The sequence below is a fragment of the Pollachius pollachius genome (assembly GCF_949987615.1).
Source record: "Pollachius pollachius genome assembly, chromosome: 13".
In the NCBI taxonomy this organism is placed as follows: Eukaryota; Metazoa; Chordata; class Actinopteri; order Gadiformes; family Gadidae; genus Pollachius; species Pollachius pollachius.
This window is the reverse complement of record NC_136946.1, coordinates 11,265,996-11,291,395: the sequence shown is the minus strand read 5'-3', so window position 1 is coordinate 11,291,395 and position 25,400 is coordinate 11,265,996. Positions and strand designations below refer to the sequence as shown.

The 25,400-nt window shown below is 49.2% G+C and overlaps 1 protein-coding gene across 14 annotated transcripts in view; it reads right to left on the bottom strand.

Moving 5' to 3' along the window:
- Nucleotides 1-492: 492 nt before the first annotated feature.
- The window catches only part of macf1a (microtubule actin crosslinking factor 1a), a 164,970-nt gene continuing 140,062 nt past the window's right edge, over nt 493-25,400 (bottom strand). For 4 of the 14 annotated variants that reach the window (XM_079748815.1, XM_079748818.1, XM_079748821.1 and 1 more), the window contains 31 exons: nt 24,671-24,896; nt 23,069-23,295; nt 22,644-22,766; nt 22,393-22,494; nt 22,020-22,121; nt 21,675-21,848; nt 21,226-21,381; nt 20,882-21,079; nt 20,382-20,510; nt 19,240-19,422; nt 18,781-18,936; nt 18,249-18,455; nt 17,291-17,410; nt 16,855-17,024; nt 16,368-16,527; nt 15,870-16,064; nt 15,220-15,492; nt 14,623-14,811; nt 14,381-14,492; nt 13,869-14,032; nt 13,413-13,575; nt 13,064-13,218; nt 12,642-12,716; nt 12,114-12,161; nt 10,188-10,305; nt 9,466-9,528; nt 8,920-8,952; nt 5,884-6,104; nt 4,463-4,573; nt 3,330-3,441; nt 493-3,050 (listed from right to left, as the gene is read on the bottom strand). In XM_079748815.1, coding sequence (XP_079604941.1) covers nt 2,794-3,050; nt 3,330-3,441; nt 4,463-4,573; nt 5,884-6,104; nt 8,920-8,952; nt 9,466-9,528; nt 10,188-10,305; nt 12,114-12,161; nt 12,642-12,716; nt 13,064-13,218; nt 13,413-13,575; nt 13,869-14,032; nt 14,381-14,492; nt 14,623-14,811; nt 15,220-15,492; nt 15,870-16,064; nt 16,368-16,527; nt 16,855-17,024; nt 17,291-17,410; nt 18,249-18,455; nt 18,781-18,936; nt 19,240-19,422; nt 20,382-20,510; nt 20,882-21,079; nt 21,226-21,381; nt 21,675-21,848; nt 22,020-22,121; nt 22,393-22,494; nt 22,644-22,766; nt 23,069-23,295; nt 24,671-24,896 — 4,722 coding nt within the window. In that variant the 3' untranslated portion in view covers nt 493-2,793. Of the gene's footprint in view, nt 3,051-3,329; nt 3,442-4,462; nt 4,574-5,883; nt 6,105-8,919; nt 8,953-9,465; nt 9,529-10,187; nt 10,306-11,131; nt 11,150-12,113; nt 12,162-12,641; nt 12,717-13,063; nt 13,219-13,412; nt 13,576-13,868; nt 14,033-14,380; nt 14,493-14,622; nt 14,812-15,219; nt 15,493-15,869; nt 16,065-16,367; nt 16,528-16,854; nt 17,025-17,290; nt 17,411-18,248; nt 18,456-18,780; nt 18,937-19,239; nt 19,423-20,381; nt 20,511-20,881; nt 21,080-21,225; nt 21,382-21,674; nt 21,849-22,019; nt 22,122-22,392; nt 22,495-22,643; nt 22,767-23,068; nt 23,296-24,670; nt 24,897-25,400 lie in introns of all 14 variants that reach the window. The other 10 variants (XM_079748822.1, XM_079748820.1, XM_079748826.1 and 7 more) reach the window with 8 other exon arrangements.

The window sequence follows — 25,400 nt, the reverse complement described above, 5'->3', positions numbered from 1 at the left end:
GATAACACACACACACACGTCACACAATTTAGGTCAACAGACATTCACACGCCAAAACGCTAGAGCACTAAAGTTTGCACGACACAATAAATATGTTATAGTTTGAAATATGGGAAAACGTTTGGGGTCTAACATTCTATAACCATTCTTAATTTAATTAAAATATTATCTTCCTTCCAATGAAACACACTATACTCATAATTATTTGAATTCTAATTCAAAAATGTACACAATCCAAAACATAGGGCCCAGTCATCGTATTGCATGTGTACGATTGTTCAGTGATTTTAATCCTGAGGCCAATCTCAGAATGTGTTCTCCTTTTACACAAGTCAATAAATTCAAACCAAAAGCGCAACTTTCGATTTATGAAATTAATAAAAAAGAAAACAAGTTTCCTTCAAAATTGTAAAATTATATGGGGAGCGATTTCATGAGACAAACCTTTACATCAGCAAATAAGACCCCCAATATATTTACGACAAGAGGCTGTTTACTGCAAGCATATTTTTTTAATACAAAAACGGAACAAAATGTTTATAATTTTAGTTTTTTGTTTTACACAATGGACTTCATCTACCCACCCCAACATTGTCACACAGAAAATAGCACGGCATCAAAAGGCTGAGGGTTCGTCTCCACGGAAACAACACCCCTGCTTCACCGGGACAATAAATAAATAAAAATCACCGTAAGATGTTTTTTCCTTCGCATTCTTCCTTGCTATAAATTTATTTCAAGGTTTTCTCACAAACTTCATCTCTTGCGTCGAGATGACACACAGACAATCTTGGGGGTCCCATCCAATCAAGTGGGACATTTAAAAAAACGAGCCTATAGGGAGAGATGCTAGGGAAGGTGGGACATGAGAAAGGAAGTTACCCCTTTCATTGGCCCTGCTCTGCCAAAGTCACCCTTCAATCGACATTTGAAGTTTTCTTTTTCTTCACAAGGGCAAACCCCTTTGGTCATGATCTGGTAAATAGATATCATCAAAAATAACAAAAAAACATTGTTATGACGAATGCAACATTAGGATGACGTGAAAACACATTTACACACAAAAGATGTCCAAAGAGCAGATCAGACCATACATTTGCATTGTACAAAAAAAACATGTTTTCTTGATTTGTAATACTAATTGCTCTCTGCAACGGTTGATATGATATGGAGCTCAAAAATAAATATAGATTTGTAACTTTAGTTAGATACTTTAGTTTTAGTTGGATAAACAAAAGTACAACTGGATTATAAATAAACCAGAACGACACAATGACAAAGACGAAAAAAAACGAATCAAAACAAAAAAATAACATTTGTCAAAGGTTTTGCATACAGTGACTCAAGTCAGTCACTCGAGTCAGTGACCTTTAGTTTTTCAGTAACACATGCCAGTGACACACATTATACACACAGCTACTTGTACACGCATTTGTGTGTGTGTCTGTATGTGTGTCTATGTGTGTGTACGTGTGTGTGTGTGTGTGTGTGCTTGGTTGCCAGGGGCGACGTGCTAGACTCGGGCTGAGGAGACGGCTGGCTGGTGTGTGCGTTGGTTGTCACACTCTTCAGACAGAGTCGGGTCTCGTCTCGTTGTGTGTCCGATGTGCTGTTGACACCATTAAAAAAAAAGGGGTTGTCGGTTCGAAGCCAGCGAGCCCCTTCTCGTCACCCCGCTGGTATGAAAGTTCACGGTGGTGTCGCCCCCCGGTGGTCAGGAGGGGTGACGCCCGGCGTTGGCTTCAACACAGGAAGTGAAGCGTACTCTCTTTCTGGAAGCTTCCTCTGCTCCTAAACCCGCCCACCACAGGTATGCTGTGGGTGTCTGGTTCCCCGGTCCGCTCAACCCAACCAGACCCGGGGAATTCAGCACAGCACAGTCGTGCAATGGTTCTTTTTTTTCTTTTAGCAGCTGCCCATCTGCCATCTCTGAGAGGAGCGTCGCGGCCCCGACGCAGCCGGATAAAACCCCCAAAGTGTTCCCATCCCGGGTGTCGGCGGGGCGGTGTATTTTAGGGAGGCCGTATGGTGGAAGCCACCGACCGAACCACTTCAGGGCAGCAATGTGAGGGTTTTCTTTCTGTTAAAATGTTATTCAGAGTCTGTCTGCGTGTGCGTTTGAGTGTGTATTCTGTGTATCACTGTTGTAGAGGCGTAGAGTGGGGAACACGTATTTGTCTTCTGTTCTCTGAGCAGAGGTCTGGTACGGGACATAAGGCAGCTTCCCGTCCCGCTCAGAGACGCGCGCGTGCGTGCGTGCGTGCGTGCGTGCGTGTGTGTGTGTGTGTGTGTGTGTGGATTCAGTGGGAGACCTTGTGGAAGCCTATCTCGTTACGATCCTCGAAAAACTTTCTGGATCACAAGACACCAAGAGAGTCCCGGGAAAGGCCATCTGGATTGGGTTCGTAATCGGGAGGTCCTCTTCGTCATCTCGGTCGCACGGGCCCTGAACCCTTGGTTTGTTTTTGTGTGCGAGGAGGGGGGGGGAGGGGGGGGACGGAGAGAATGAGACACACCACCGGCCCTCCCTTCCCCCCGTGTCTTAGTGCAGCGTCTCATAACAGCCCTATGGAAAGAGGTTTGGATCAGACCACTCTGACCCCCCATCACGACCGGAGGGGCCAAAACAAACGGCCGTCTCCCTCGGCGCTCTGCCACGTCATCCACCGTTCTGTGCGGAGCATTCTTTAATTTTTTTTTCATTTTTGTTCCTTTCTCTCTCATCATCGTCGTCGTATTCGTCTGTGATCCTCCCCCCCCCCCCATGTTTCTCCGCCCAGGCCGGTGGGGGCCCTACTTCTTGAGCGCGGAGGGGCCCTTGGGGCTGGGGGTCTTCTTGGAGATGGTGGGGATCTTGGAGGGCTTGGAGGCCCCGGGCCTCCGCGGCGTGTCCGAGGTGTCGGAGCACACCGAGCGCGACTCCTGGAGCTCCGAGGCGTCCGAGGCGTCGCTGCCCCGCCGGCTGCTGGCCCGGCTGCCCGCCCGGCTGCCCGCCCGGCTGCCCGCCCGGCTGGCGGCGGCGCCCGCCGTGGTGCCGGCGCGCTTGGGGTCTGCGGGGGGAGGAGAAGGAGGAGGAGAAGGAGGAAGGAGAGGGCGGTTGAGTGGACCATCACGAAACTAAACTTAAGAGTGAAGGAGGTCGTCTACATTTTTTTGCTAACTTTTCAGCCTCTTCAACATTTCAGAAATCGCTAACGTGCCGTGCTAGGATTGCTGCTGTGCAAACAAGGTAGCAAGTGAAACCACATGATTTGGTTTACAGCTCACTCTACAACCCGACAGTAGCACAATAAGGAAGCTCCTGAGTAAAACGCTTTCAGGCTCCTCACCGGGTCGGCCGGGTTTGGCGGTGGTGGGCGTGGAGCCCCCGTTCTCCCCGGTCAGAGACCCTCGGCTGGAGTGGAAGGTGGGCCTCTTCAGCTTGGAGCCCGCCGCCGTCCCCTGTAGGAGGGCCCAGCACACGTCAGCACAGCGCTACTGCTAGCTCAGTGCCTGATGTAGCGCTACTGTGGTGGTGGGGTTACAGGGGAACCTGAAGACCCAGCCCTACAGGGGTCCCCAGAACACGCTACACTGCTACACCAACACTCTTTACATGACAAAAACAATGACTTTTAGACTTGGCTTTCTGCAAGTGGTGTTGTACCATTGGACAAGTTGGCTAGGGTAGCTACTGGAAATAAAGAACATATTCGCTCCAACTAACCCATTTTTGTAGATTGTATCGGACTATATACACGCAGCATTTTTAAATAGTGACTTAAATATTCACATCACACTCCGTAGACAACCTTTATATTAAAACGAGGGACATTTCTATGCGTGTCTACGTCTTGCATTGCAGTGTAGCCAGGTACACTGTGAACTAAGGTAAATTGCATAAAAAGATATTATTAAATTATTTATTTATTTTGAAACACTTCCAGCATTGTAGTAGTCATGGAAACACCTATTATCTAGATAAAAAAAAGATAATACCGTTATATACCATAAGCTTATCTTAAAGTGATACCTTGAATATGTGAGTTCGTGTCTGTCTTTTTGCATGTATGAGTGTGTGTGTCTGTGCATGTATGAGTGTGTGTGTCTGTGCATGTATGAGTGTGTGTGTGTGTGTCTGTGCATGTATGCGTGTGTGTGTCTGTGCAAGTATGCTTGTGTGTCTGTGCATGTATGCGTGTGTGTGTGTGTGTCTTTTCATGTATATATGTGTGTATGTCTGTGCATGTATGAGTGTGTGTGTGTGTGTGTCTTTTCATGTATATATGTGTGTATGTCTGTGCATGTATGCGTGTGTGTGTCTTTTCATGTATATATGTGTGTATGTCTGTGCATGTATGAGTGTGGGTGTTTCTGCGGTTTTAAGCGTGCTGACCGGGTCTGGGAGGCCTAGCGTTAAGGGTGGGGGAGTTAGTGGGGGTGGGAGGGCTTTAAGGGCGGGGGTGGAGGGTCGCTCAGTTACCTCGGGCCCCGGGGCCGCCTGATCCGGGCAGCAGTTAGACTTGGAGGTCGTCGGGGTTTTACTGTGAGCAAGCCAGGGCTTGGCGTAGTCACGAGAATGGGTGTTTGAGGACTGGAGGGGGAAGGGGGTAGGAGGGAAGGAGGTAGGCCAAGGAGGGAAGGAAGTAGGAGGGACGGAGGTAGGAGGGAAGGAGGTAGGGCAAGGAAGGAGGTAGGGCAAGGAAGGAAGTAGGAAGGACGGAGGTAGGCGTGAAGGTGGTAGGGCAAGGAGAGAATTAGTTAGGAGGGAAGGAGGAAGGTGAAGGAGGTAGGGCAAGGAGGGACGGAGGTAGGCGGGAAGGAGGTAGGGCAAGGAGGTAAGGAGGTAGGACAGAAGGAGGAAGGGAAAGAAGGTAAGGCAAGGAGGGAAGGAGGAAGGGCAAGGAGGTAAGGAGGTAGGACGGAAGGAGGAAGGGAAAGAAGGTAGGGCAAGGAGGGAAGGAGGAAGGGCAAGGAGGTAGGAGGGAAGGAGGAAGGGAAAGAAGGTAGGGCAAGTAGGGAAGGAGGAAGGGCAAGGAGGTAGGAGGGAAGGAGAAAGGGGAAGGAGGTAAGGAGGTAGGAGGACAGAAGGTAGGTGGGAAGGAAGTAGGAGGGAAGGCAAGGAGAGAATGAGGTAGGGCAAGGAGGGAAGGACGGTAGGAGATAAGGAGGTAGGGTAAGGAGGGAAGGAGGGATGGATGGTTTGAGTGAAAGGAGGTTGAGGAAGAGCAGGAGTAGCAGCAGGAGGAGGAAGTTGGGCAAGTTGGCAGGAAGTGCAGCGCAGTGTTTTTTTAGTGCGAGCCCGGATGCGTTGTAATTTAATCGTTGTTTCGATTGATTTTTTGTAAGGTTTTTTTTTTTCAAACAGACCCCAAGCGAAGCGCAGAATGGACATTTGTAAAGCCAGGTTAACAGGAGGAGGGGACGAGGGAGAAGAGGAGGAGACAAACAGACACAAGAAAACAAACAAATAAACATCAAATGAAACAAAAACTAGGACGCCTCGACACGAGGAGCTCCCCACACACACACACACACACACACACACGTGAACACACCCAGACTTCTGACACCAATGGGATGATGACACATTGACCTGGACACATTACTGACAAACATAAAACGTATATTAATAACCTGACAAATAGCACACTGAAGGTTGTGGGTTAGCTGGCTCTTTAACATTAACAACAAAGAAGCTTTCTTCATTGAGTTTGTGGTGTGTGTGTGTTTGTGTGTACATTTCGCTCACAGTGTCATCAATCAACTGCGAGAAAAAACAAAAATCTCTTTCCAACTCCGCCCACCAAAGGGAGTTCTGTGTTCGCTGATCTCGATAACACCAATCGATCAAACGTCCGGATCTCCGGTGGCCGCGGGGCCGCTCTAGGCTCGGCTACTCACCCTGGAGGAGGAGGAGGAGGCGGTGGGCGTGGCCGGCGTGGAGGGCAGGGAGGCGCAGCTGTGGGCGCTGTGGGAGGCCGAGGAGGAGGAGCGGGTCGGGGAGGCGGTGCGCGAGCCGGGCTTGGAGCGCCGGCCCCGCGAGCGGAAGGCCGCCAGGCCCTGGGACACGCCCTCGTGGATGATGAACTTCTCCCTCAGCTCCAGGTTGGTCCGCCCACGGGCTGGGGGGAGAGAGAGAGAGAGAGAGAGAGAGATATACACAGCAGGACAAGGTGAGGGGGAGGGAGGGAGGGAGAGGGAGGAAGACAGATATAGAGAGAAGGAAAGAGGAGGAAAATGTAATATTAAATTTTCATACAAGTTTGTGTTTGGTGCTGAAGGATGCTGCGAATATAGCAAGCAATGAAGGCTTTGTGTGTCAGCAAGTCGGGGAGCTGTGTGTGTGTGTGTGTGTGTGTGTGTGTGTATGTGTGTGTATGGGGGGGGGGTTGTACAGTGCATCCCTGGCCGCACACATCAGAGGTCGTGCACGGAGGTCAGCGGATAGCACGTGCGCTTGCACCAGCACACTCTGGTGGGTCAAGGGTCAAATGGGTGAGGATGTGTGTGCGTGCACGAAGAAGCGTGTGACTGGGGATTGTGAACAAGTGGACCGTTAGGAACAATATTATTTGTAAACAAGCACCCATTCCTTAATACACACACACACACACACACACACACACACACACACACACACACACACACACACACACACACACACACACACACACAGTGGAGAGCAACATCCCATACAGATTTCTCAACAAGTCATTGGGGCACCAAATCATCATCATAGACCAATCAATTCACCCTTCCTCCCGACTGGGGACACCAAAAACGTTGGTGTTGTCAGGTAGGATTCTCTTTTGAATTTGAGCAGATGTTTCACTCCCACGTGACACAAGGTGTGTTCACATGCGATACATGCCAAATGCCAAAAATGTACAATGATCCCAACAGTATATACAAATATAAAATTTATTTTTTTAGGAAGGGTGTGCCTGTGGTATCAGCTACATTGAGAAGTCCCTATCAACACCAGAGAGTTCCCACACGTCACTCATCTCAGCAGCAGCAGTGTGATATGAACAGGGGAGGGACAGAATACAAGCCCAGAGCAGCCAGCAACACAGAGAGAGGGAGGGAGGGGTGAGGGAGGGAGGGAGGGAGGGAGGGGTGAGGGGGTGAGGGAGGGAGGGAGGGGTGAGGGAGGGGTGAGGGAGGGAGGGAGGGAGGTGTGAGGGAGAGAGGGGTGAGGGAGGGAGGAAGGGGTGAGGGAGGGAGGGAGGGAGGGGTGAGGGAGGGAGGGAGGGAGGGAGGGATGAGGGAGGGAGGGAGGGGTGAGGGAGGTGTGTGAGGGGGTGAGGGAGGGAGGGGTGAGGGAGGGAGGGAGGGAGGGGTGAGGGAGGGAGGGAGGGAGGGGTGAGGGAGGGAGGGAGGGGTGAGGGAGGGGTGAGGGGGTGAGGGAGGGAGGGAGGGGTGAGGGAGGGAGGGGTGAGGGAGGGAGGGAGGGAGGGGTGAGGGGGTGAGGGAGGGGGTGAGGGAGGGAGGGAGGGGTGAGGGAGGGAGGGGTGAGGGAGGGAGGGAGGGGTGAGGGGTGAGGGGGTGAGGGGGAAACGAATGATTAGAATAAGTATCAGATGAGAGTTAAGTAAATTGAGAACGCTAGAAAAGACTACAGGAATGAAAATAAACAAACTGAAATAAATGATAGACAAAAGTTGACTGCCACAGAAACAGCTTTTGAGGCACGTAGAGTGGGGGAAGAAGAGATTAAAAGATCATCTCAACCCTAACTGATGGTGGAGGGGAAAAAACAACAAGGTAAAAGAGTGGGGGGAGGGATGGGGAGACAAATCATCTAGGCAACGAGGGAGGAAGGAGGAGGAGGAGTGGGAGGGGGAGGAGGAGTGGGAGGGGGAGGAGGAGGAGGAGGAGGAGGAGGAGGAGGAGGAGGAGGAGGAGGAGGAGCAGTGGGCTGAAGCTAGTGGGAGTAGCAGCAGCAGCAGTAGCAGCAGTGACGGTGTTGCGCGTGACCGGCCGCACTCATCACCCCTAGCAACGGGACCAGCAAAGGCCCGGTCAATTAAATGGGTGCACCCTGCAATTACTTCCCCCGCGCCAGCCCAGGTGCACCCTGTAATTGGGTCCTCCACCAAGCAGCCAGCCCATTTAAACAGGAGCCACACTGGAAGCCAGAGCTCCCTGAACCACAGGCCGGCCGAGGCCCACTCTCACATGGTCCCTCTCTCTCTCCCCCGCTACTGATTACACGCTATTGCTAGTATTTCTTATTGAGTTGGTTTGGAGAAATCAATACTTAAAGAGCGGTTTTGATTCAGTATTTTTAAACAGACACAAGGAACTTCTTTGTGTATTTTTTGCTTGCTGTTCTCCGTCGTTTTTTATTTATTTATTGTATTTCAATAACAAGACCAGCGGGTGACTCTTTTTTTAACCGACGACATACCCAATAAAACCACCAAGAGCTTCAATACTCGAATAGCATGAAAAATAGAAACGGAGCTACTTTTGGTATTTTCATTGGGGACGTCTGGAGAAAAAACAACAACATAGAATTACACCGCAGCCTCGTCCTTAAACTCCCCTCCAGCCTCTTATTTGCCTTGTTTCATGGGCGCCCATGTTGAATTTGCTGGCCATAAATCAGACTCTACCAAGACAAGGGTCAGCCAAGCCCTGCTGCTTCGTGTGTGTGCGTGAGAGAGGAAAGCATAACATAGATACACTGAGACGAGGCCCATTTATCGACCCAGACAACACAGAAACAATGTTCACACACACACACACACACACACACACACACACACACACACACACACACTGACACACACAGGACATCATTGGTTATAGACGCCTGAAACGATGGGCTGAAAGCATGGATAGATGGACAGCGAGAGAGAGAGGGAGAGAAAGAGAGCAAGGGGGAGAGAGAGAGCGCAAGGGGGAGAGGGAGGGAGAAGGGGTAGGTACCTCGGCAGCAGAAATAGCCAGGAGTGACCGCCACTAAGAGACACAGAAGACAATGTGAAATACGTGTGTGGAATGAAGATTCACATACACAGGAATGTTGTAAAGTGTGTGCATGCACATAAACTCACACAGACGCACACACACACACACACACACACACACACGCGCAAACATCCGCCAGGTGAGGCCTGGAAGTGGAGGTGTGTGGGGGGGCTTCAGACAGTCAGGGGTGAGGAGGGGACAGGGAGAGGAGGAAGACATTAGGTTAGTACACACAGTTAGAGTCTGCAAGACAGAGACAAGCTTGAAACGGACCCATCCAAGACCAGAACACACAAGAGAGAAAAATAACAAAATAAAAGCAGTCTATTTGACTGCACAAAGCAGATGAGTAGAGGACAGAAATGAGATGGCAGAGAGAGAGAAAGATTGAAAACACCTGACTAGAGGTCAGTAGAAAGCAAAGGTCTTTCAAACGTAAAGAGAAACCTCAAAGCGGGCGAGGAGGAGGAATTAGGAAGGAGCGAGGGAGAGAGAGAGCCCAACCTATACGAGATGAGATGGAGCTACTGGAGTCGGAGCGGAGAATCTTAAGTCCAGGGTGTTGCACTGAGGAGAGAGAAGTAGGAAGAGAGGGAGGGAGGGAGGGAGGAAGGAAAGGAGGAAGAGAAAGAGGGTGGGAGACCAAGGAAGGGAGAGGAACAGAGCTGAGGATGAGTGCAGAATGCAATCCTACCGTCTTTATAGGACAATAAAAACGGGAGAAATTGGGAAAGAGATGAAAGACAATCGTATACAGAAGGAAAGGGAAATCAATTTAAGGAAAGATGAAATTGGTGGAAAGCACTCTGGGAGGCAGAAGTGGAATAGAGGAATGTCACACATAACCATACGTTACAAACATGAAACGTAAGGTTACACAGGTGGAGGTCCGGGGTACAGACCCCAAACAGAGAAAATGAGTGAAAAGTGAAAAAAGTGAAAGAAAATGTGATGCAAAGAAAAACAACTAACAAAAAAACCCAGTAGCGTTGGCATCTCGTGCGCCACCTGCCGTCATGGCAACGGAACTTGTTTAACCATGGTGATGGAGCCTTTTTAATAAAGTGTTATTGGTTGGATTCTGGTGGTCTGGAATGGGTCTGTAGTGCAGCTTGGTTTGTGGTCAGCTGTCCGGATTTCTGGGTTGCATACCAGAACTGGTGCAGACGTGTGTCTCTCTTCACCTTTGGTGTGTGCGTGTGCGTTTATGCGTGTCCCTGACTTACCTCGGCAGGGGTCGTTCTTGACCAGGAACTCGTCGAGGGCCATCCAGCCCCCGCCCACCCTCACCATGACCGTGCTGCGCAGGATCCGCACAAGACGCAGCTGCTGGGAGTCCCCGAACTGATGGTAGAGAGAGGTAGAGAGAGAGAGGTAGAGAGAGAGAGAGAGAGAGAGAGAGAGAGAGAGAGCGAGAGGGATGGACCAAGACAGATGGAAGGAGAGAGGGAGAGAGAGAATAAAAGTGTAGGACAGAGTGTTTGGGGTAACGAAGGAAAGAGATGAAGAGGGAGAGTCAGTCAGGGGTTCAACTGTGGCGGACACGTGAAGGCGGTTGTAGGCATCACACCCGGACACACAGCCAGGTATCTATATTGCATGCATCAACAGACAACCCCATGCACTGAAGGATGTAGAAGGAGTCCTCTACTGCTCCCAGACAGACCGGATCAACAATCAAATCAATCATTTTCATCCCAAAAAAAACCCAAAATAAATCAGTCAATCCCATCACCAAAAGAGACCAAGCAATCCCAGCACACAATCATATTTGTATTTGAATCTCTCCCCCCCCCCCCCACCCAACGAGCAGCATGATTTTTTTCCCAGCACATTATCCAACTGTAACTACTCCCCCACCTCCCCCCTCCCGTCCGGCCGGTTCACAGTGTGCAGTTTGTCATCGTCCAACCCGACCACTCACGGCAAACATGTGGACGGCGGAACCTGCTGACAGGCTCCTGACCAACAATGGAGTGTATATCAAAGCCACATAAATTATATTATATATTTATATTAATTGATTGATAATTGTTTGGATCATTTCACACAATGCTAATAATTTTGCTTATCGTTCTAATATTGATAGTTAGACTCCATTGTTGGAAAAAAAAAGCAGAATCAGATTCCAGCCGTCCAATCACAGCGGTCACAGCGGCAGTCACTTTACCTGGTTTCCGAGGAAGAACTAGAAAAAACATGGGGTACACAGGGAGGAGAGGGACACAGGGAGAGAGAAAAAGAGAGAGTGAAATAACATGTTGTGCAAACTATTTCAGCCTGAACTCATAAGCCTGCTTGTGGTATTCTGTATAAACTGGTTCATTTTCACAATGTGTTGAGTTAGTTTTGTGGCTCGCTCTCAAGTTGAGGAAGCGAGATGAAAGGGTGGATGCGGAAAAATGGCGTGGGTGTGAAAATGTTTCTTAAAAGGCGGACAGAATGATGATGGCGTGTGAGAGTTTAGGAATGATGAGGGTGAGTTGATGGGAGAACGAGAATAGACAGTAGAGAGAGGGAGACAGATGAACAGATGACTCAATACTACATCTACAACAATGCTGTTAGTAACCTCCAGTGTCCGCGGCCTCAGACACTGGGTGTCATCACCCAAAGGGGAGAGACGATGTGAGCGCGCTCAGTAGCGGTGGTAATGGCGTATCCGCTTCAAGCTGTAGAACACTCTAAAGGTTACTGCTGTTACACATAGACACACACACACAGGCCCGTCCACTGGCTAGCTAGACTACTGGGGACTTTATACGTTCATATTTATTCCTTTAGTTTTCATTTTAATTTCATCAATAGGATGAACTGATCCATTGAGAATTAAAAACAGAAGGGTGATTTGCCCATTGATCAATCAAATCTGCACAAAGCAAACTTCCATGCTTGCGACACTGATCGTCGCTAATAGCATTCAACGATAGCAATTAAGAACCTTCTGATGCTACATCTTGGTGAGCTAACTACCTAGCTGGCCCCTGTGTGGCATCCATGTCTACAGGTTCATCTTTTCATTATTTTGCCGGTGAGCTCAGCTGGCGACCCTGTGAGATGTTAGACAAACATGTTACTACCACACACGGGTGAACACATGTTAGGGCTTAGGGCCAAACGGTGAGTGAACACGTTCACATGGAGGCACATACGGTTAGTGTGATGACAGTGCCTTGAGAAAGGTCACAGGCTACATGAGGCTGAAAGAGAAGGTGGATGAACAGCCAGTCAGGGTGGGTGGAATATGAACCGTGAACAGCCATTCAGTGTGGGTTAGATATGAACCATAAACAGACAGACATTCTGTTTATGCTTGATGTCGACCATCAAACATGCAGTGATTGTGTTAAATATAAACCATCAAAACAGGCCGTCAGTGTTTCAGATAACAGCCCAACCTCAGCCATATTTACAGTTATACAAAAATGTAAGTGATACAGCATTGAAGTAGAGGGGAAATGTTAAAATGAACATTGAACAAAACACATTGAACAATATAAATTATATATTTATATTTTAAAAAGGATGTATTTGTCTATCTTAATCACAAAAAATCCTTAAAAAACAACAAATTAACTCTCTAATGGATCCCTCATTTTTCGACTACAACAACACATGACGACTATTGGCCTTGATCAAAACGTCCTGTTCTAGCATAGTGAACCAGGATCTCAACTCACCCTGTACTTGTTCTCCCCTATCTGCTCCACCTGGAACCTCTTGGCACACTTACACTGGGCCACTTGTCGGGTCACCTGGGCACAGAGGACACAGCCACATCAACACCGTGGTACCATGATGAGTACTATCGCTAGACTTTTATTCACCGTTAACGTTCTATATTCGGTATGGTTAGGCAGTTTAATGGACAAAGTGTTAGCGGACGACGGTAGCTACCACCCTATTATATGATACATATCTGGCTCAGTTTGCTCATTAAGACTTTGATAGAAGTTGTTGTTAGAAATAAACATCAGCAAATAAATAAATCCTACATCCTGCATATGCTTCAGTATAAATCAGAGGACAGAGTTGCTTCTATGTGTGTGTGTGTGTGTGTGTGTATGAATGAGTTGGTTTGCGGCTGTGCCAGGTCCCCCACCTCGTCCTCTATCTTGTCTGCGTCCGTGGTGGGCCGGTAGGCGTCCTTGTTGGGGTGAAGCGCCGCCACAAACTCGTAGTAGTCGATGTAACCGTCGCCGTCGCGGTCAAAGATGTCCGCCACCGCGGTCATCTCGAGCCTGCTGGTGGGGAACTCTGAAGAGAGGGACAACCACAAGAACACGATGTAAACAAAGACACTTCTAGACTCTGCAAAACACTTTGGCTGGCTGGTCCTTAGCCATTTCAGTGACTTTCAAAGCCAGGGGATACGTAGTCAGTTTTACAGTGTACAGGGAGAAGGAATGCCATTGGCCCGTGTATTGAGTATGTCGCGATGATGGACGTACTGGAGGCCAGGATGCCGTCTATGAACTCCTGCCGCGTGATCTTTCCGTCCTGGTCCTTGTCGATGCGTCTGAAGAAGTCCATGACGCGGGACTTCTTGTGGTTCATCCAGCGCATGTACTTCTTCCTCCACACGTCAAAGTCAAAGTTGGCAAACTCCTTCAGCTACAGGACCGCAAGGAAAACAAACAAAAGGTTGGCTATTCTGGTGTTGTGGGTAGGGGAACAGTTTCACATTCCCTTTAAATGATCCTAAATCCAAATATAGTATTTTGTTTCATATTCTAGTTATATTTTAGCAAAGGCTCATAATTAGATCCAAGATGAACATAGTCATATTACCATTACACTCTTTTTTTTAAAAGAGTTTGTTTTCAACCAAATCTCTTTCCAATGGTTCTTATAAGGGCCTGGGACATCGTTACCAGGGCCAGTACGGAACCAGGAAGTGTAATTACCTCCTCCAGCCTATCAAGCGCGTCGTTGAGCTTCCTCTGGCGATCCAGGGCCAGCAGCCAGACCTGCTGCCACCTGGCGCAAAGCTGGTTGAGCCGCGGGTTGCTGCTGGCGATCAGCATGGCTGCGTGTTGGTGCTGCTGCGGCTGCTGTTGCTGGTTCTTACCTGAGAGGGGAACAGTGGGGCAGACACATCTGGGTCACTTTTTAGTCTTTCGGTGCGGACCCAGGTAAAGTCTGTCACCGCAACATTGGGAGAACTAATTTGTAAAAGATCAACGAAATGTTCAAGGGAGGGATGATGTAGAAAATGTAATTTGCTGGATTTAATGCAGCCAAGAAAACAATACTGCATAACTGGGTTTGAGCCTGATATGTTTGCCTTTGTTCTTGTTGTTAAGTGATTAATAGGCATTTTGACCCCAAAAAATGTACTGAACTAAATCAAACTGTAAGTGAAAGTGAAAATAGATAAGGCGGAGAGTATAGAGGTGGTGGATAAGTCGTAACTTACGCGCTCCTCTCCTCTCTGCCAGGCTGCTCGAGACCTCGGCTGGTTTCCTCTTGTATGTCTTCGTCACCTTGTCCACGTCTGGCTGCTTCCTGGTCATCTCCTCCATGAACACCTGGTGGGGATACAAGAGAGTTCACGGGAAACGATTTGGTCAAACTTTTGTTCGGTAGAGCATTTGGATAAACTTAACCAAACCAACAGCCAAAGTGAATGGGACGTGAGTCAGCCAATCAGACACTTGCCTGGTGTTCTGTGATGAGCGACTTCAGTTGAGTGATGTCCTGTGGGAGGGGCTCCGTGTCTCTTTGGACCAATGCGGTCTCAGCGTATTGTAGCCACGAAAGCAGCTCTTCCAATAGGTTGGCGTTGTTGAGCAGCTCAGTCAGAGCCGTCTCCAGGCGCTGCTCGTGCTGTTTGGCCCACGTCAGCACCTGTAGAAAGCCACCACGTTGATTCATTCAACTAGGCTACAAATGACTACTTACTAGTCTCTTAATCTACCATAGGGATGACCCAATATAAATAGTGTCAGGAAGAATCAAAGAAAGTAAAACACTGTTACAAGGTTTTATATTCTCAGCTGTGTCTAATATACATGAATTTGTGTTCTGCATATCTATTCTCAATACATATGCTTGTGTTACTCCTTCCTCCCTCCTTTTCAAAAACCTTGTTGAGATAAATAATAAATCAAGTTTCTCCAGTACAGACAATTAATTTCCGTTGCCAAAAAAGAGAATCGTCCGTTCTTTTTTAACCGTTTCAACCTCAAAGCACCCCACACGAGTATAATACACCATACGGCCTCAGACCACCCTCCCTCCCTCCGCCCCCCTCACCTCCTCAAAGCGGGCGCGGATGATGGTGATCCAGTGCTTGATGGTGGTGACTGAGTCGGGGTGGCACTGGGTGAGGATGGCCTCGCCCATGCCCGCCGCCGAGTTGACCGTTGAGCGCTTCTCCTCCACGGTGCCCATGAAGTCCCGGTGCGTGTGCAACAGCGTCTGCAGCGTGTCCGCCTCCTCCGGCAGCACGCCGCGGAACCGCAGCGTCTGCTCCGCCTCCGACAGCCACTCCAGGAGGATCTGCACGTTGGTGCGGAACTCCTCCGCCTGCCGGGGGCGGGGGCCAGGGCGGGGTTAGCGTCGGGTGGGGACTGATATATAGCTATATAGATATCCTGTGTGTATGTCCTGTGTATGTGTCCTTTATATTTTAATGCATACAAGGTAAGAATAAGTGGGTTATAAATTGCTGGAAAATAACTTGTTATATCATTTTATATCATTGTCTTGTGAAAAGTAATAATAACAATAATAATACATCAATAAAGATTTTTTAGCAAGTTCTTTTTATTTTACAGCACTATATTTCTTAAAACCTAACAAACAGTTCACCACTTAAATAACATTATTAAAGAGTTCTCATTCTTACTAAGGACCAAGGAGTGACCCTTTCCACGGTGATGCCGTAAGGCTTGCCCACTGACCTGTTTGACGGCCTGCTGGAGGCGGGTCTGCTTGCTGACGGACAGCGCGCACACCGTATCCCAGCGGTTGCTGAGCTCCTGCAGCTGGACCTTGACCCAGGCCGTGTCGTCGCGGCCGGTGTCCATCAGCTCGCGGGCCGAGCGCTTCAGGGCCTGGATGCTGCTGGTCCTCTTGCCCAGCTCCTTCTGGAACGCCTGGACACACACACACACACAGGGAGGGTTGGTGGGGAACACTAGCATTGACACTGGACATTGGTATGGGCACGTGGTAATGACATTTGGCATAAAAATAAATAGTATGTAGTAAAATAGTTAAAGAAAGTGTACAATAATAGTATAATAATATGAATATTGTCATTAGTATAATAATATACATTATAATACCAAGCATATTGACAACATTCATGAAAAAAAAACACATAAATAAAACATGATAGTATAAACAACAACAATGCTGCCATATATACCGTTGTCAAAGGCTGAAAACACACTGACCTTGTGCGTGTCCATGAGGTTGGACACCAGGTCCAGATCCCCGTGGACGGGCTGGTCCTCAGCCAGCTGGGGCTCTACCCTGTACAGCCAGTCCACCAGGGCCTGGAGGGCCTCGGCGAACTGACCCGAGAACAGCAGGGCCTCCTCCAGCTTGTGTTGTCTGGGAGAGGGACACCGGCTTGATTAGACACAGCCTCTCTCTCCTGGATATTATTACTCATCGTATCAACAATGTAATCCAATGGATTCATTACTTCCCGTTTTGTTTGTTTTAACTAGAACCCATTTTGTATCGTTTTGTAGCACGGCATTAAAATAACACATCTAAGTAATCTAATGCATTTCAACACTTTATATCACAATGTAATGTTATGAACTGCAACACAACACAATCTAAACACCAACATCAGATTCAGGGTTGGAGGCCGGGAATTAACTTGAACCAGGAGGCGACATGAAGCGACGCTTGCCCAGGCCCCCGACTCACCGCTCCACACTCTTGCCGCAGACGGTGTCCCATTTGTCCCGGAGCTCCCCCAGCAGGTGGTCTAGCTTCTGGGTGTCGGAGGGGAGCTGGGTCTTGTCCCGCATGGCCTTGCCCGACCGAACCGTGGTGTCGTACACCGGCTGCTTGGAGCCCAGCGCCTTCTGGAACTCCTGGAGACACACACACACAAACAAAGACACACAAACACAGCGGGGAGAATTTAGGGAGGAACATGACAAAGGATTTTTTGTTGTTGCTGTTTGAGGCCTCTGAGGAACCAAGCAGAAATTCAGAAACCTATAAAGTGGAAGTGAGAATTTGTGACCCGAGGCAACCTTCTCAAAGGCTTGTCGGAAATCCATTGATGTGTCTCGTGTCGGGTGTAAAACTCCACCACAACACCCCAGATCCGCGTGAACGCCTGCTGCCCCCGTACCTTGTGCTTGGACAGCTGCAGTTTTATCTTGTCTGGTTCGTTGGAGATCTCCAGCTCAGAGTCCAGGCGGCTCTCCGCCTCCTCCAGCCAGTCGGTCAGCTTCCTCCATGCCTCGTGGAACTACAGACGCAGGGAGAGGGACACAAGGGTTCAAAGCTGAAGGAACACACTCGTCTCTACAGCTCACGGAGAACCCCCGACGCGGCCCGGTTCTTTGGCTCTGAGGCAAAACAATCACATACGTGCGGAAGCATTCAAAGACGAAGGACCACCGCTACACTAAATATAGGTGGTGTTTTCTTAAAACCTCAAACCTGAATAACCGCCATTTGCCCTGTGTTTTTTCTTCTTCGCATTCCTTACAGTTGGGTTTCATGAGCTCGGATTGCAAAAAATCCAACCACGGGAAGTAAAAGTGTTCAGTTTTTCCTAAACTCGCTCACAAACAGAATGGGGCGTCCCGATTCCTTCTGGAGCATCGATACGTTGACGGCAGGCCAGCGTTTGTATTCACACAAACAAACCCATTCAGGCCTACTTGTCGGATGACTCAGACAGAACAAAGAGTTGACTTATTGGCCAGGGACAGATACAGTGTACATAGACTGATGACAGCTCTCCGATGCAAGCATCACAGTGTTTACAGCGGATGCTTATTTGCAACACCCATCCCCAGAAGGGCTTTGGGAAAGAGCTCCATCCCGTCCATTCTTTCAGAGCATCATCACCATAGTGTCACCATAGTCACCCTCCTCATTTCTCTCGTGACTCATCATAGCTCAAACAACTTCAACCCCTTCTCAAAACACATCCTTTTAAATCGATCAATAAACCCCTACCACTTTTAAACGCTATTTATCTCATCTTTATTTGACCGCTTCATGTTCCAGCCCATCGGGGGTTGCCGAAATGGGCCACCATATTCATTTTAATCCTAATGGGGATCACAGTCATCTACCTGCTTGGCGCGCTTGCGGGCCTCGTCGAGGTGGCGCCCGCGGTCCAGGGAGCGCTGCACCAGCTTGTCCCAGCGCGCCTGCACGCTGAGCAGCAGGTTCTTGATCAGCACCACGTCCTGCTTCAGGCTGGCGAAGCGCAGCTGGGAGCCCGCCTTCTCCAGGGCCAGCACCTGCTCCCGGTGGGTGTTCACCTCGTTCACAAACACCTGGGGGGGAGAGGGAGAGAGGAGGAGAGGGAGAAGAGGAATGGGGAGGAGGGGGGGAGTAGGAATATAGTGGAGGATAGGGAGTGAGGGAAAAAGAGGGGAGCAAGGGGAGGAGGGGGGAGGCAGGTAGGGGAGGGAATGGGAGAGGAGATTGAGATCAGAGAGCGATACAAGCATAAGGAGATAAACAAAGAAAGATAGACAAAATTGAACAAAAATCCCATTTATAGTTTCTATCCACACACTGCCACCTCTACATTCATCTTTTGCTACGCATTGAGGAGGAAGAGGAGGAGGAGGAGGAGGAGGAGGGGTGCACCAGTACCTTGTGCTCATCGATCTGGAACAGCACGGTGTCCAGGATGAGGCTGGGGGCCTGGGCCATGTTGAGGGTCTGCTCAGCCTGCGTCAGCCAGTTGATGGTGTCCTGCAGGGAGCTCTGGAAGCCCGTGGCCAAGGACAGAGCCTCCTCCAGCTTCCCCTGGGAGCGACAGAGGCAGAGAGCACAGCTTATAGGACAGGTCGCTTGGGAGGAAAGTGACTGAAATGTGACTGAAATGTGTCACAGTACTACTTAAAGATAAATGAACACAATGAACTCCATTCTAATTCAAATCATATCAATTAAATACCAATATATTGTTTATATTGATTAAAACCATTAAATAATCATTCATATAAGAAGAGAAATATAAAATACAAAATATAAATATAGCAGGATACAAAACAAGAAGGCAGTTCTCGACGGGCTGAACAAAAGGCGGTAACGTGAGAACCGTAGTACCCGGCGGTCGTCGATCTTGGCGCTGAGGCTGGCCCACTTGTTCTGCAGCATGGCCAGGTTCTGCTGGGTCTGGGTGGTGCCGGGCCCGCCCTCCTCCCCGCCGCGGGCCAGGAGCATGGCCTCGCCCTGGTCCAGCAGCCCGTGGTAGTGCTCCGCCCGCTGGCTCAGAGTGGTCTGCAGCTCCTAGGGAAGGGACGAGGAACGAGGGGGGAGAGAGAGAGAGAGAGAGAGAGAGAGAGAGAGAGAGAGAGAGAGAGAGAGAGAGAGAGGGCGAGGGTGAGAGGGGGGGGGAGAGAGAGAGAGAGAGAGGACGAGGGCGAGAGGGGGAGAGAGAGAGAGAGAGGGAGAGAGAGAGGGCGAGAGAGAGAGAGAGGGGGGGGCGAGAGGGGCAGAGAGAGAGAGGGGGGGATGAGAGAGGGAGAGAGAGAAGAGAGAGGGTGAGGGCAAGAGAGAGGGCGAGGGCGAGAGAGAGAGAGAGGGCGAGAGGGAGAGAGAGACACCCAGAGAGAACCAAAGAGAGAGGAGAGATGAGCGAGAGAGAACCAGAGAAACAGGGAGAGAAGGATGGAGAGACCCGGAGTGAGAAAGAGATAAGGGAGAGAGGGAGAGAAAGAGTGAGACCGATTCAAGGATAGACAACACATGAATGCCCACGCACGCACACACTGTAAGAATAACGTGTGGTATTGTTTTGTAACTGTTGCCTTAAGCAAATGATATCCTTTAACCCATTTGTACCGGCTGCTGTGCAGCGCAACATTGTATCTAGTAGATACAATGTTGCTCCGCGCAGCCGTACAAATGGGTTAAGACCGGATTGCGCATCAATGCGTGTTTACCATTAAAGGTAAACACGCACAGATGCGTGATCCGGTCTGAATGGGTTAAATATTGAGGTATTCCTCCTTACACAAAGAGGTGTAAAAGAGCGGGGCGTGTAAGCACTTTGACCTAAGAACCCAACCGCCAAATCCCCAGAGACTACATTCAATTAAATTCAATGATGGGCAGTAAATGACTCATGTACAGAGTAAATTTTATAATATTCACAGCATTATGCGAAATGCTATGTCATAACTGCAGATAAGAGGAGTCTGGGTTGCCATGGTGACGTGGTGCTTATGCTGGACGCGTTGCGTTACCATGTGCTGCTGGAGCTGCTCCCGGGCGGTCTCAGGGAGACCCCCGGTGGGCTTGGCGGCGGACAGCTGGCTCTCCGTCCTCCGCAGCCACTGCAGGAACTCCTCTAGGTCGCCGTGGAAACCCTCCGCCTGCACCAATCAGATTGATTGAAGTTTATAGATGTTCTAATGTATGTCATATTGTCATGAATATTATACAGAAATATTATTAGTATATTATTCATCATAATTAATAATTCAGATATACTTGTTGCCATAGGGTTTAATCAAGTTCAGATGTTTCTCAGGTTAGCTGCTACTAGCATTATATTAACGCAGCATAACTGCAGACAGTGAAATTACTATTATTGATGTTGTCTGTTCTAACCCAAATATATTGTACGTCATAAACAAGATGTAACTTGAATTTATTTTCGAAAATTAACCCAAAAATCTCTGGGACTTTTCTCACACACAGTCGCCCCTAGCTGTAGTTTCCTAGCGCGTGGCTGCTACTGTACCTGGTGCAGTGCGGCCTCCAGCAGCTTCTGGCGCTCCTGGGTCTTGAGTAGGAGGCTCTCCCAGCCGCTGTTGAGCGTGTCCAGCTGGTCTCTCAGGTGGCTGACCTCGTCCCCGGGGGTGGACTCCAGCAGCTCGGCCCCGGCGCCGTTCACCGCCTCCACCGTGGAGTGGTGGGACAGCACGTCGTTACGCAGCACCTGGGGGGGGGGGGGGGGGGGGGGGGGGGCGGGGGGACACGTTGTTATGGTGACCGTAAACACTACAGCTAAAGGGTTAGGGTTAGGGTTTAAGTTGTGGATGGATTGGCTAGAACACATAACTTCCACCTAACAGCGGGACTCACGTGGTGCTTGGCCAGCTCGATCTCGATGGCCTTGGGGTCAGAGTTGACGGGCCGCTGGGTGTCCAGGGTGGCGTGAGTGTGGTTGAGCCAGGCCTGCAGCTCAGACAAGGCGTGCTGGAACTGACCCAGGGCCAGCAGCGCGCCCTCCAGCTTGTGCTGTGGACGGAGGAAACACAAGAGGGGTCAGGTTATGGATGTATAAAGCTGGATATATATATATATACTATATCTGTTTGTATTTTCCTTTTGAATATAGCAATAATTAATTTATAGGGTAGAAAAAATGTGAAAAAAAAACATAAAATATGTCCATTAACCAATTTAATGATAACGTTGATGAGTTGGTTATTTTAGTTAGATTCGATTCTCGTGTTTAGTGAAGGGCACTTGGCTCAAATGGACGCTTGGCAGACTCAAGGCAGCCAACCCTGTTTTGAAAGTCCTATCACCTGTCTGTGCGTGATCTTGTCTCCCAGGTTTTCCCAGAGATGTCTGAGCTCAGTGAGCGGCTCCTGGATCATGTCCCGGTCCGTCTGGTCGCTGACTTTCTTCAGCAACAGCTCCCCCTGGTGGCACAGCTTCTCCATGTCAATCTGCTGCTGGTACACCTCCACCTTGTACTGCTGCTCAGGGCAAGGCAGGAGGGAGGGAGGAAAGGGAGGAGGGAAGGAGATAAGGATGCATGGGAGAATAAGAAAAGGTTAGGTCTGTGTAAGGTCTAAATAATTATATGAATAGGTATTCAACTCATTTTCGCAAATGTTATGTTTCTGCACATAGTGAAAGATTCTAACCTTGAGTTCTTCAATCTGTTGTTTGACTGTTCCCAGGTCCGTTCCCACAGTCGGCATGTCACACAGTTTGATCACTGCGTTGTCCAGATAGTCAAACATCCCCTGGAAACAATACGGGAAAATGTCATTCATCCATCTATCCATTCTTCCATCCATCCATTCACCTAATCAGCATCCCCCCCACCCATCCATCATCCACCCATTCATTAGTCCATTTTCTTCTCCTTGCCAGCCTCAATTTTATTACCACAAACCCTGTACATCTACAAACTGTGCTGATTACATTCAACAGAGTGGGTCTGCTAAATTCGTCATCACTCATCCTCTAGCCTGTAGCAGGGGGTGGGAAGGCCTTCTTAATGGTGTTACAGACCTGCAGTGCGTCCTGGTACTGAACAGAAGCGGTCATGGCCTCCTCCAGTCTCTCCATCCTCTCCCTCCACGTCCGGTTCAGCCCTTCCCACGCTCCGTTCATCTGGAGGAGAGAGAGAGAGAAAATGGGTATGCTAGGACTGTAGGCTTTTTGCAATTGCAAACTTGTCATGGGTCAAACATTTGACCTCGAGTATAAAAAAATGTGCGTTTCCTGTTTTATCGATTGATTTAGAAATAAGTTAGTCTCACCTCGTCGATGGTTTTCTTAACCTCTGGTTTCTCGGTTTCCCCGCACGCAAAGATGAGGTCAGCCCCGAGGGTCCTGACGAACTCCAGCTCTTCTCTCAGGCCGTCCGTCTCGCACTTGATGGCCTGGAGAAGAAACAATGACTTCATTTAGACAAAGCTCTACTTTACCCTCTTCCTCTCAAATATGTATAAGTCTCCACAGAAAACTGTTTTAAACCCAGTAAGTAAGAAAACACTGCTCCCTTCATGAATATATTCATATATATTTGTTTTCATTGATATCTATACACTTTAACTGTTTCATTCCTTTATTCAGAATCCAAAGAACCGCCGTTCGGTTCGTAACCTTGTTTCAACTGTACCGCCCCCTGCTGGCAGGTCACGAATCCACACCCCCTCCTCCAACCACCACAGCCCTGCCTCACCTCGGCCGCCTCGATCTGCTGCTTGATGAGCGAGGGGTCCACCCCGGGGTCCTCCAGCTCCCGCACGATGTCCTGGGAGTCCCGCAGCGTGCTCAGCAGCGCCGCCATGTCGGCCCAGAACTTCTCGGCCAGGTCCAGCACGTCGCTCAGCTTGGCCTCGCGCTCCTCCGCCCGCTGGCGGATCTCCTCCCACAGGGAGCGCAGGCGCAGCAGGCGGGAACGCACGGCTGTAGGGGGGGGGGGTACAGTACAGGAAACTTTATTAGTATGGAGTACCGGACATCGACCACAATGACAGCTGGGAGGAGGTTATGAGAGTTGGGAGGAGGTTATGAGAGTTGGGAGGAGGTTATGAGAGTTGGGAGGAGGTTATGAGAGTTGGAGGAGGTTATGAGGGTTGGGAGGAGGTTATGAGAGTTGGAGGAAGGTTATGAGAGATGGAAGGAGGTTATGAGAGTTGGAGGAAGGTTATGAGAGTTGGGAGGAGGTTATGAGAGTTGGAGGAGGTTATGAGAGTTGGGAGGAGGTTATGAGAGTTGGAGGAAGGTTATGAGAGTTGGGAGGAGGTTATGAGAGTTGGAGGAAGGTTATGAGAGTTGGAGGAAGGTTATGAGAGTTGGAGGAAGGTTATGAGAGTTGGAGGAAGGTTATAAGAGTTGGAGGAAGGTTATGAGAGTTGGAGGAAGGTTATGAGAGTTGGAGGAAGGTTATGAGAGTTGGAGGAAGGTTATGAGAGTTGGGAGAAGGTTATGAGAGTTGGAGGAAGGTTATGAGAGTTGGAGGAAGGTTATGAGAGTACTGGCTGCATAAAGTGGTTAATAGTGTTAATAAGGGTAAGGAATCAATACTGTTAAATGGGAGGTTCTGTCTAGTTTTGTTGGGAATGGAGGCTAGTTGTTTTTTCAGTGTATTGGTTAAATAGAACAGTTGTCGGTGTCAACCTGCACGTGCATGAATAATATCATTCATATTAACAATTTCATTGTAGCATCCTTTTATGATCCTATTCAGCGGTCGTATCCTGTCACCGACCCAGCTATCATATGTCTCTCGAATATGATTCACCCACAATTTACAAAAAGAGGATACAAATATTTGGATAATTGAGTACTCCAATCCGCCACAGTAAACGGCCATGTGCAGTACACAGTAACCCCTTTGATCGGAGTTTCAGTGTGTTAGCTTCAAGGCTAAACAGAGGAACCATTGATGAGCATAGAGAGATACACTCCGTTATAGTGGGGGCGGGGTCTATTCAGGCTGGCGGACACATAAAGGAGCCTGTGTGTGTGTGTGTGTGTGTTTGTGTGTCTGACCACGTGCATGACCTGGTAGACGGGCTTGTGTTACTGATTAAGACAAACTTGTTTTGGTATGTGTGTATGTGAGAGAATGTAGCAGATTTGTGAGTATAGTAGATTAGTAGATTTGTGAGCCATTGCCATTGCAGTAAATACAATTTTAAAATACATGGCATCAATGAGCAGGTAGGGGTCAGCCATATTGCGAAGGGATGCACACCTTTGCACTCAATGCGTGTACTCTTACGCGTGTGCATTAAATCTAACGGTCTACGCATCATCCGTCTCCGTGGCGACTCACCCTGGGCGGCGGGGTCGTCGTGCGCGGCCCGCCCGATCAGCTCCTCCCCGCGGCTGCACAGGGCGGAGAAGGAGGGCAGCAGCTTGTCCAGCTCCAAGCCCTGGGCCCGGTGGTCCCCCAGCTGCTCCCGGATCTTGTCCACCTCGGCGGCCACAGGGGGGGGCTGACGCAGCCGCTGCACCGCCCCCTCCAGGGTCTCCAGCAGAGGGTCCATCTTGTCGTGGAACTGGGGGGGGGGGGGGGGGGGGGAGGACAAAGTGAGACGGGGCAGGAAGATGGCGGTGGATAAGGGGGAAGAGGAGGCTAGGGGCGGGGGGAGGATAGGGTGGACTGATTGGTGGTGCGTTAAGGGTAATACCGAGATGTTGCCGAGGAATGGGTTACGTTGTAACAGGGCTATTTGTAGAATTGTTTAGAAGTCACCTCTATGTTCATACTATGGAGCCATGCTATGTAGGGATATACACCTATATCCCTAGACAGATTGTGACAGATCTCCAGTACACCAGTATCATGCACACTGATATCCATATTGGAAATTGGAAAAAAAAAAGTAGAGAAAACTACATTTAAAAGTTAGGTTTTCTTTATGCAACATCTTGATATAGTTCTTCGGAGGAAGAACAGGGATCATCTAGCACCACAGGACAACACAAATGAACAGGGTCGAACCGTTGTACAGGACTTACACATAGGAGAAGCAGAGTTGTGAAATTCTAGAGTGGGGTTA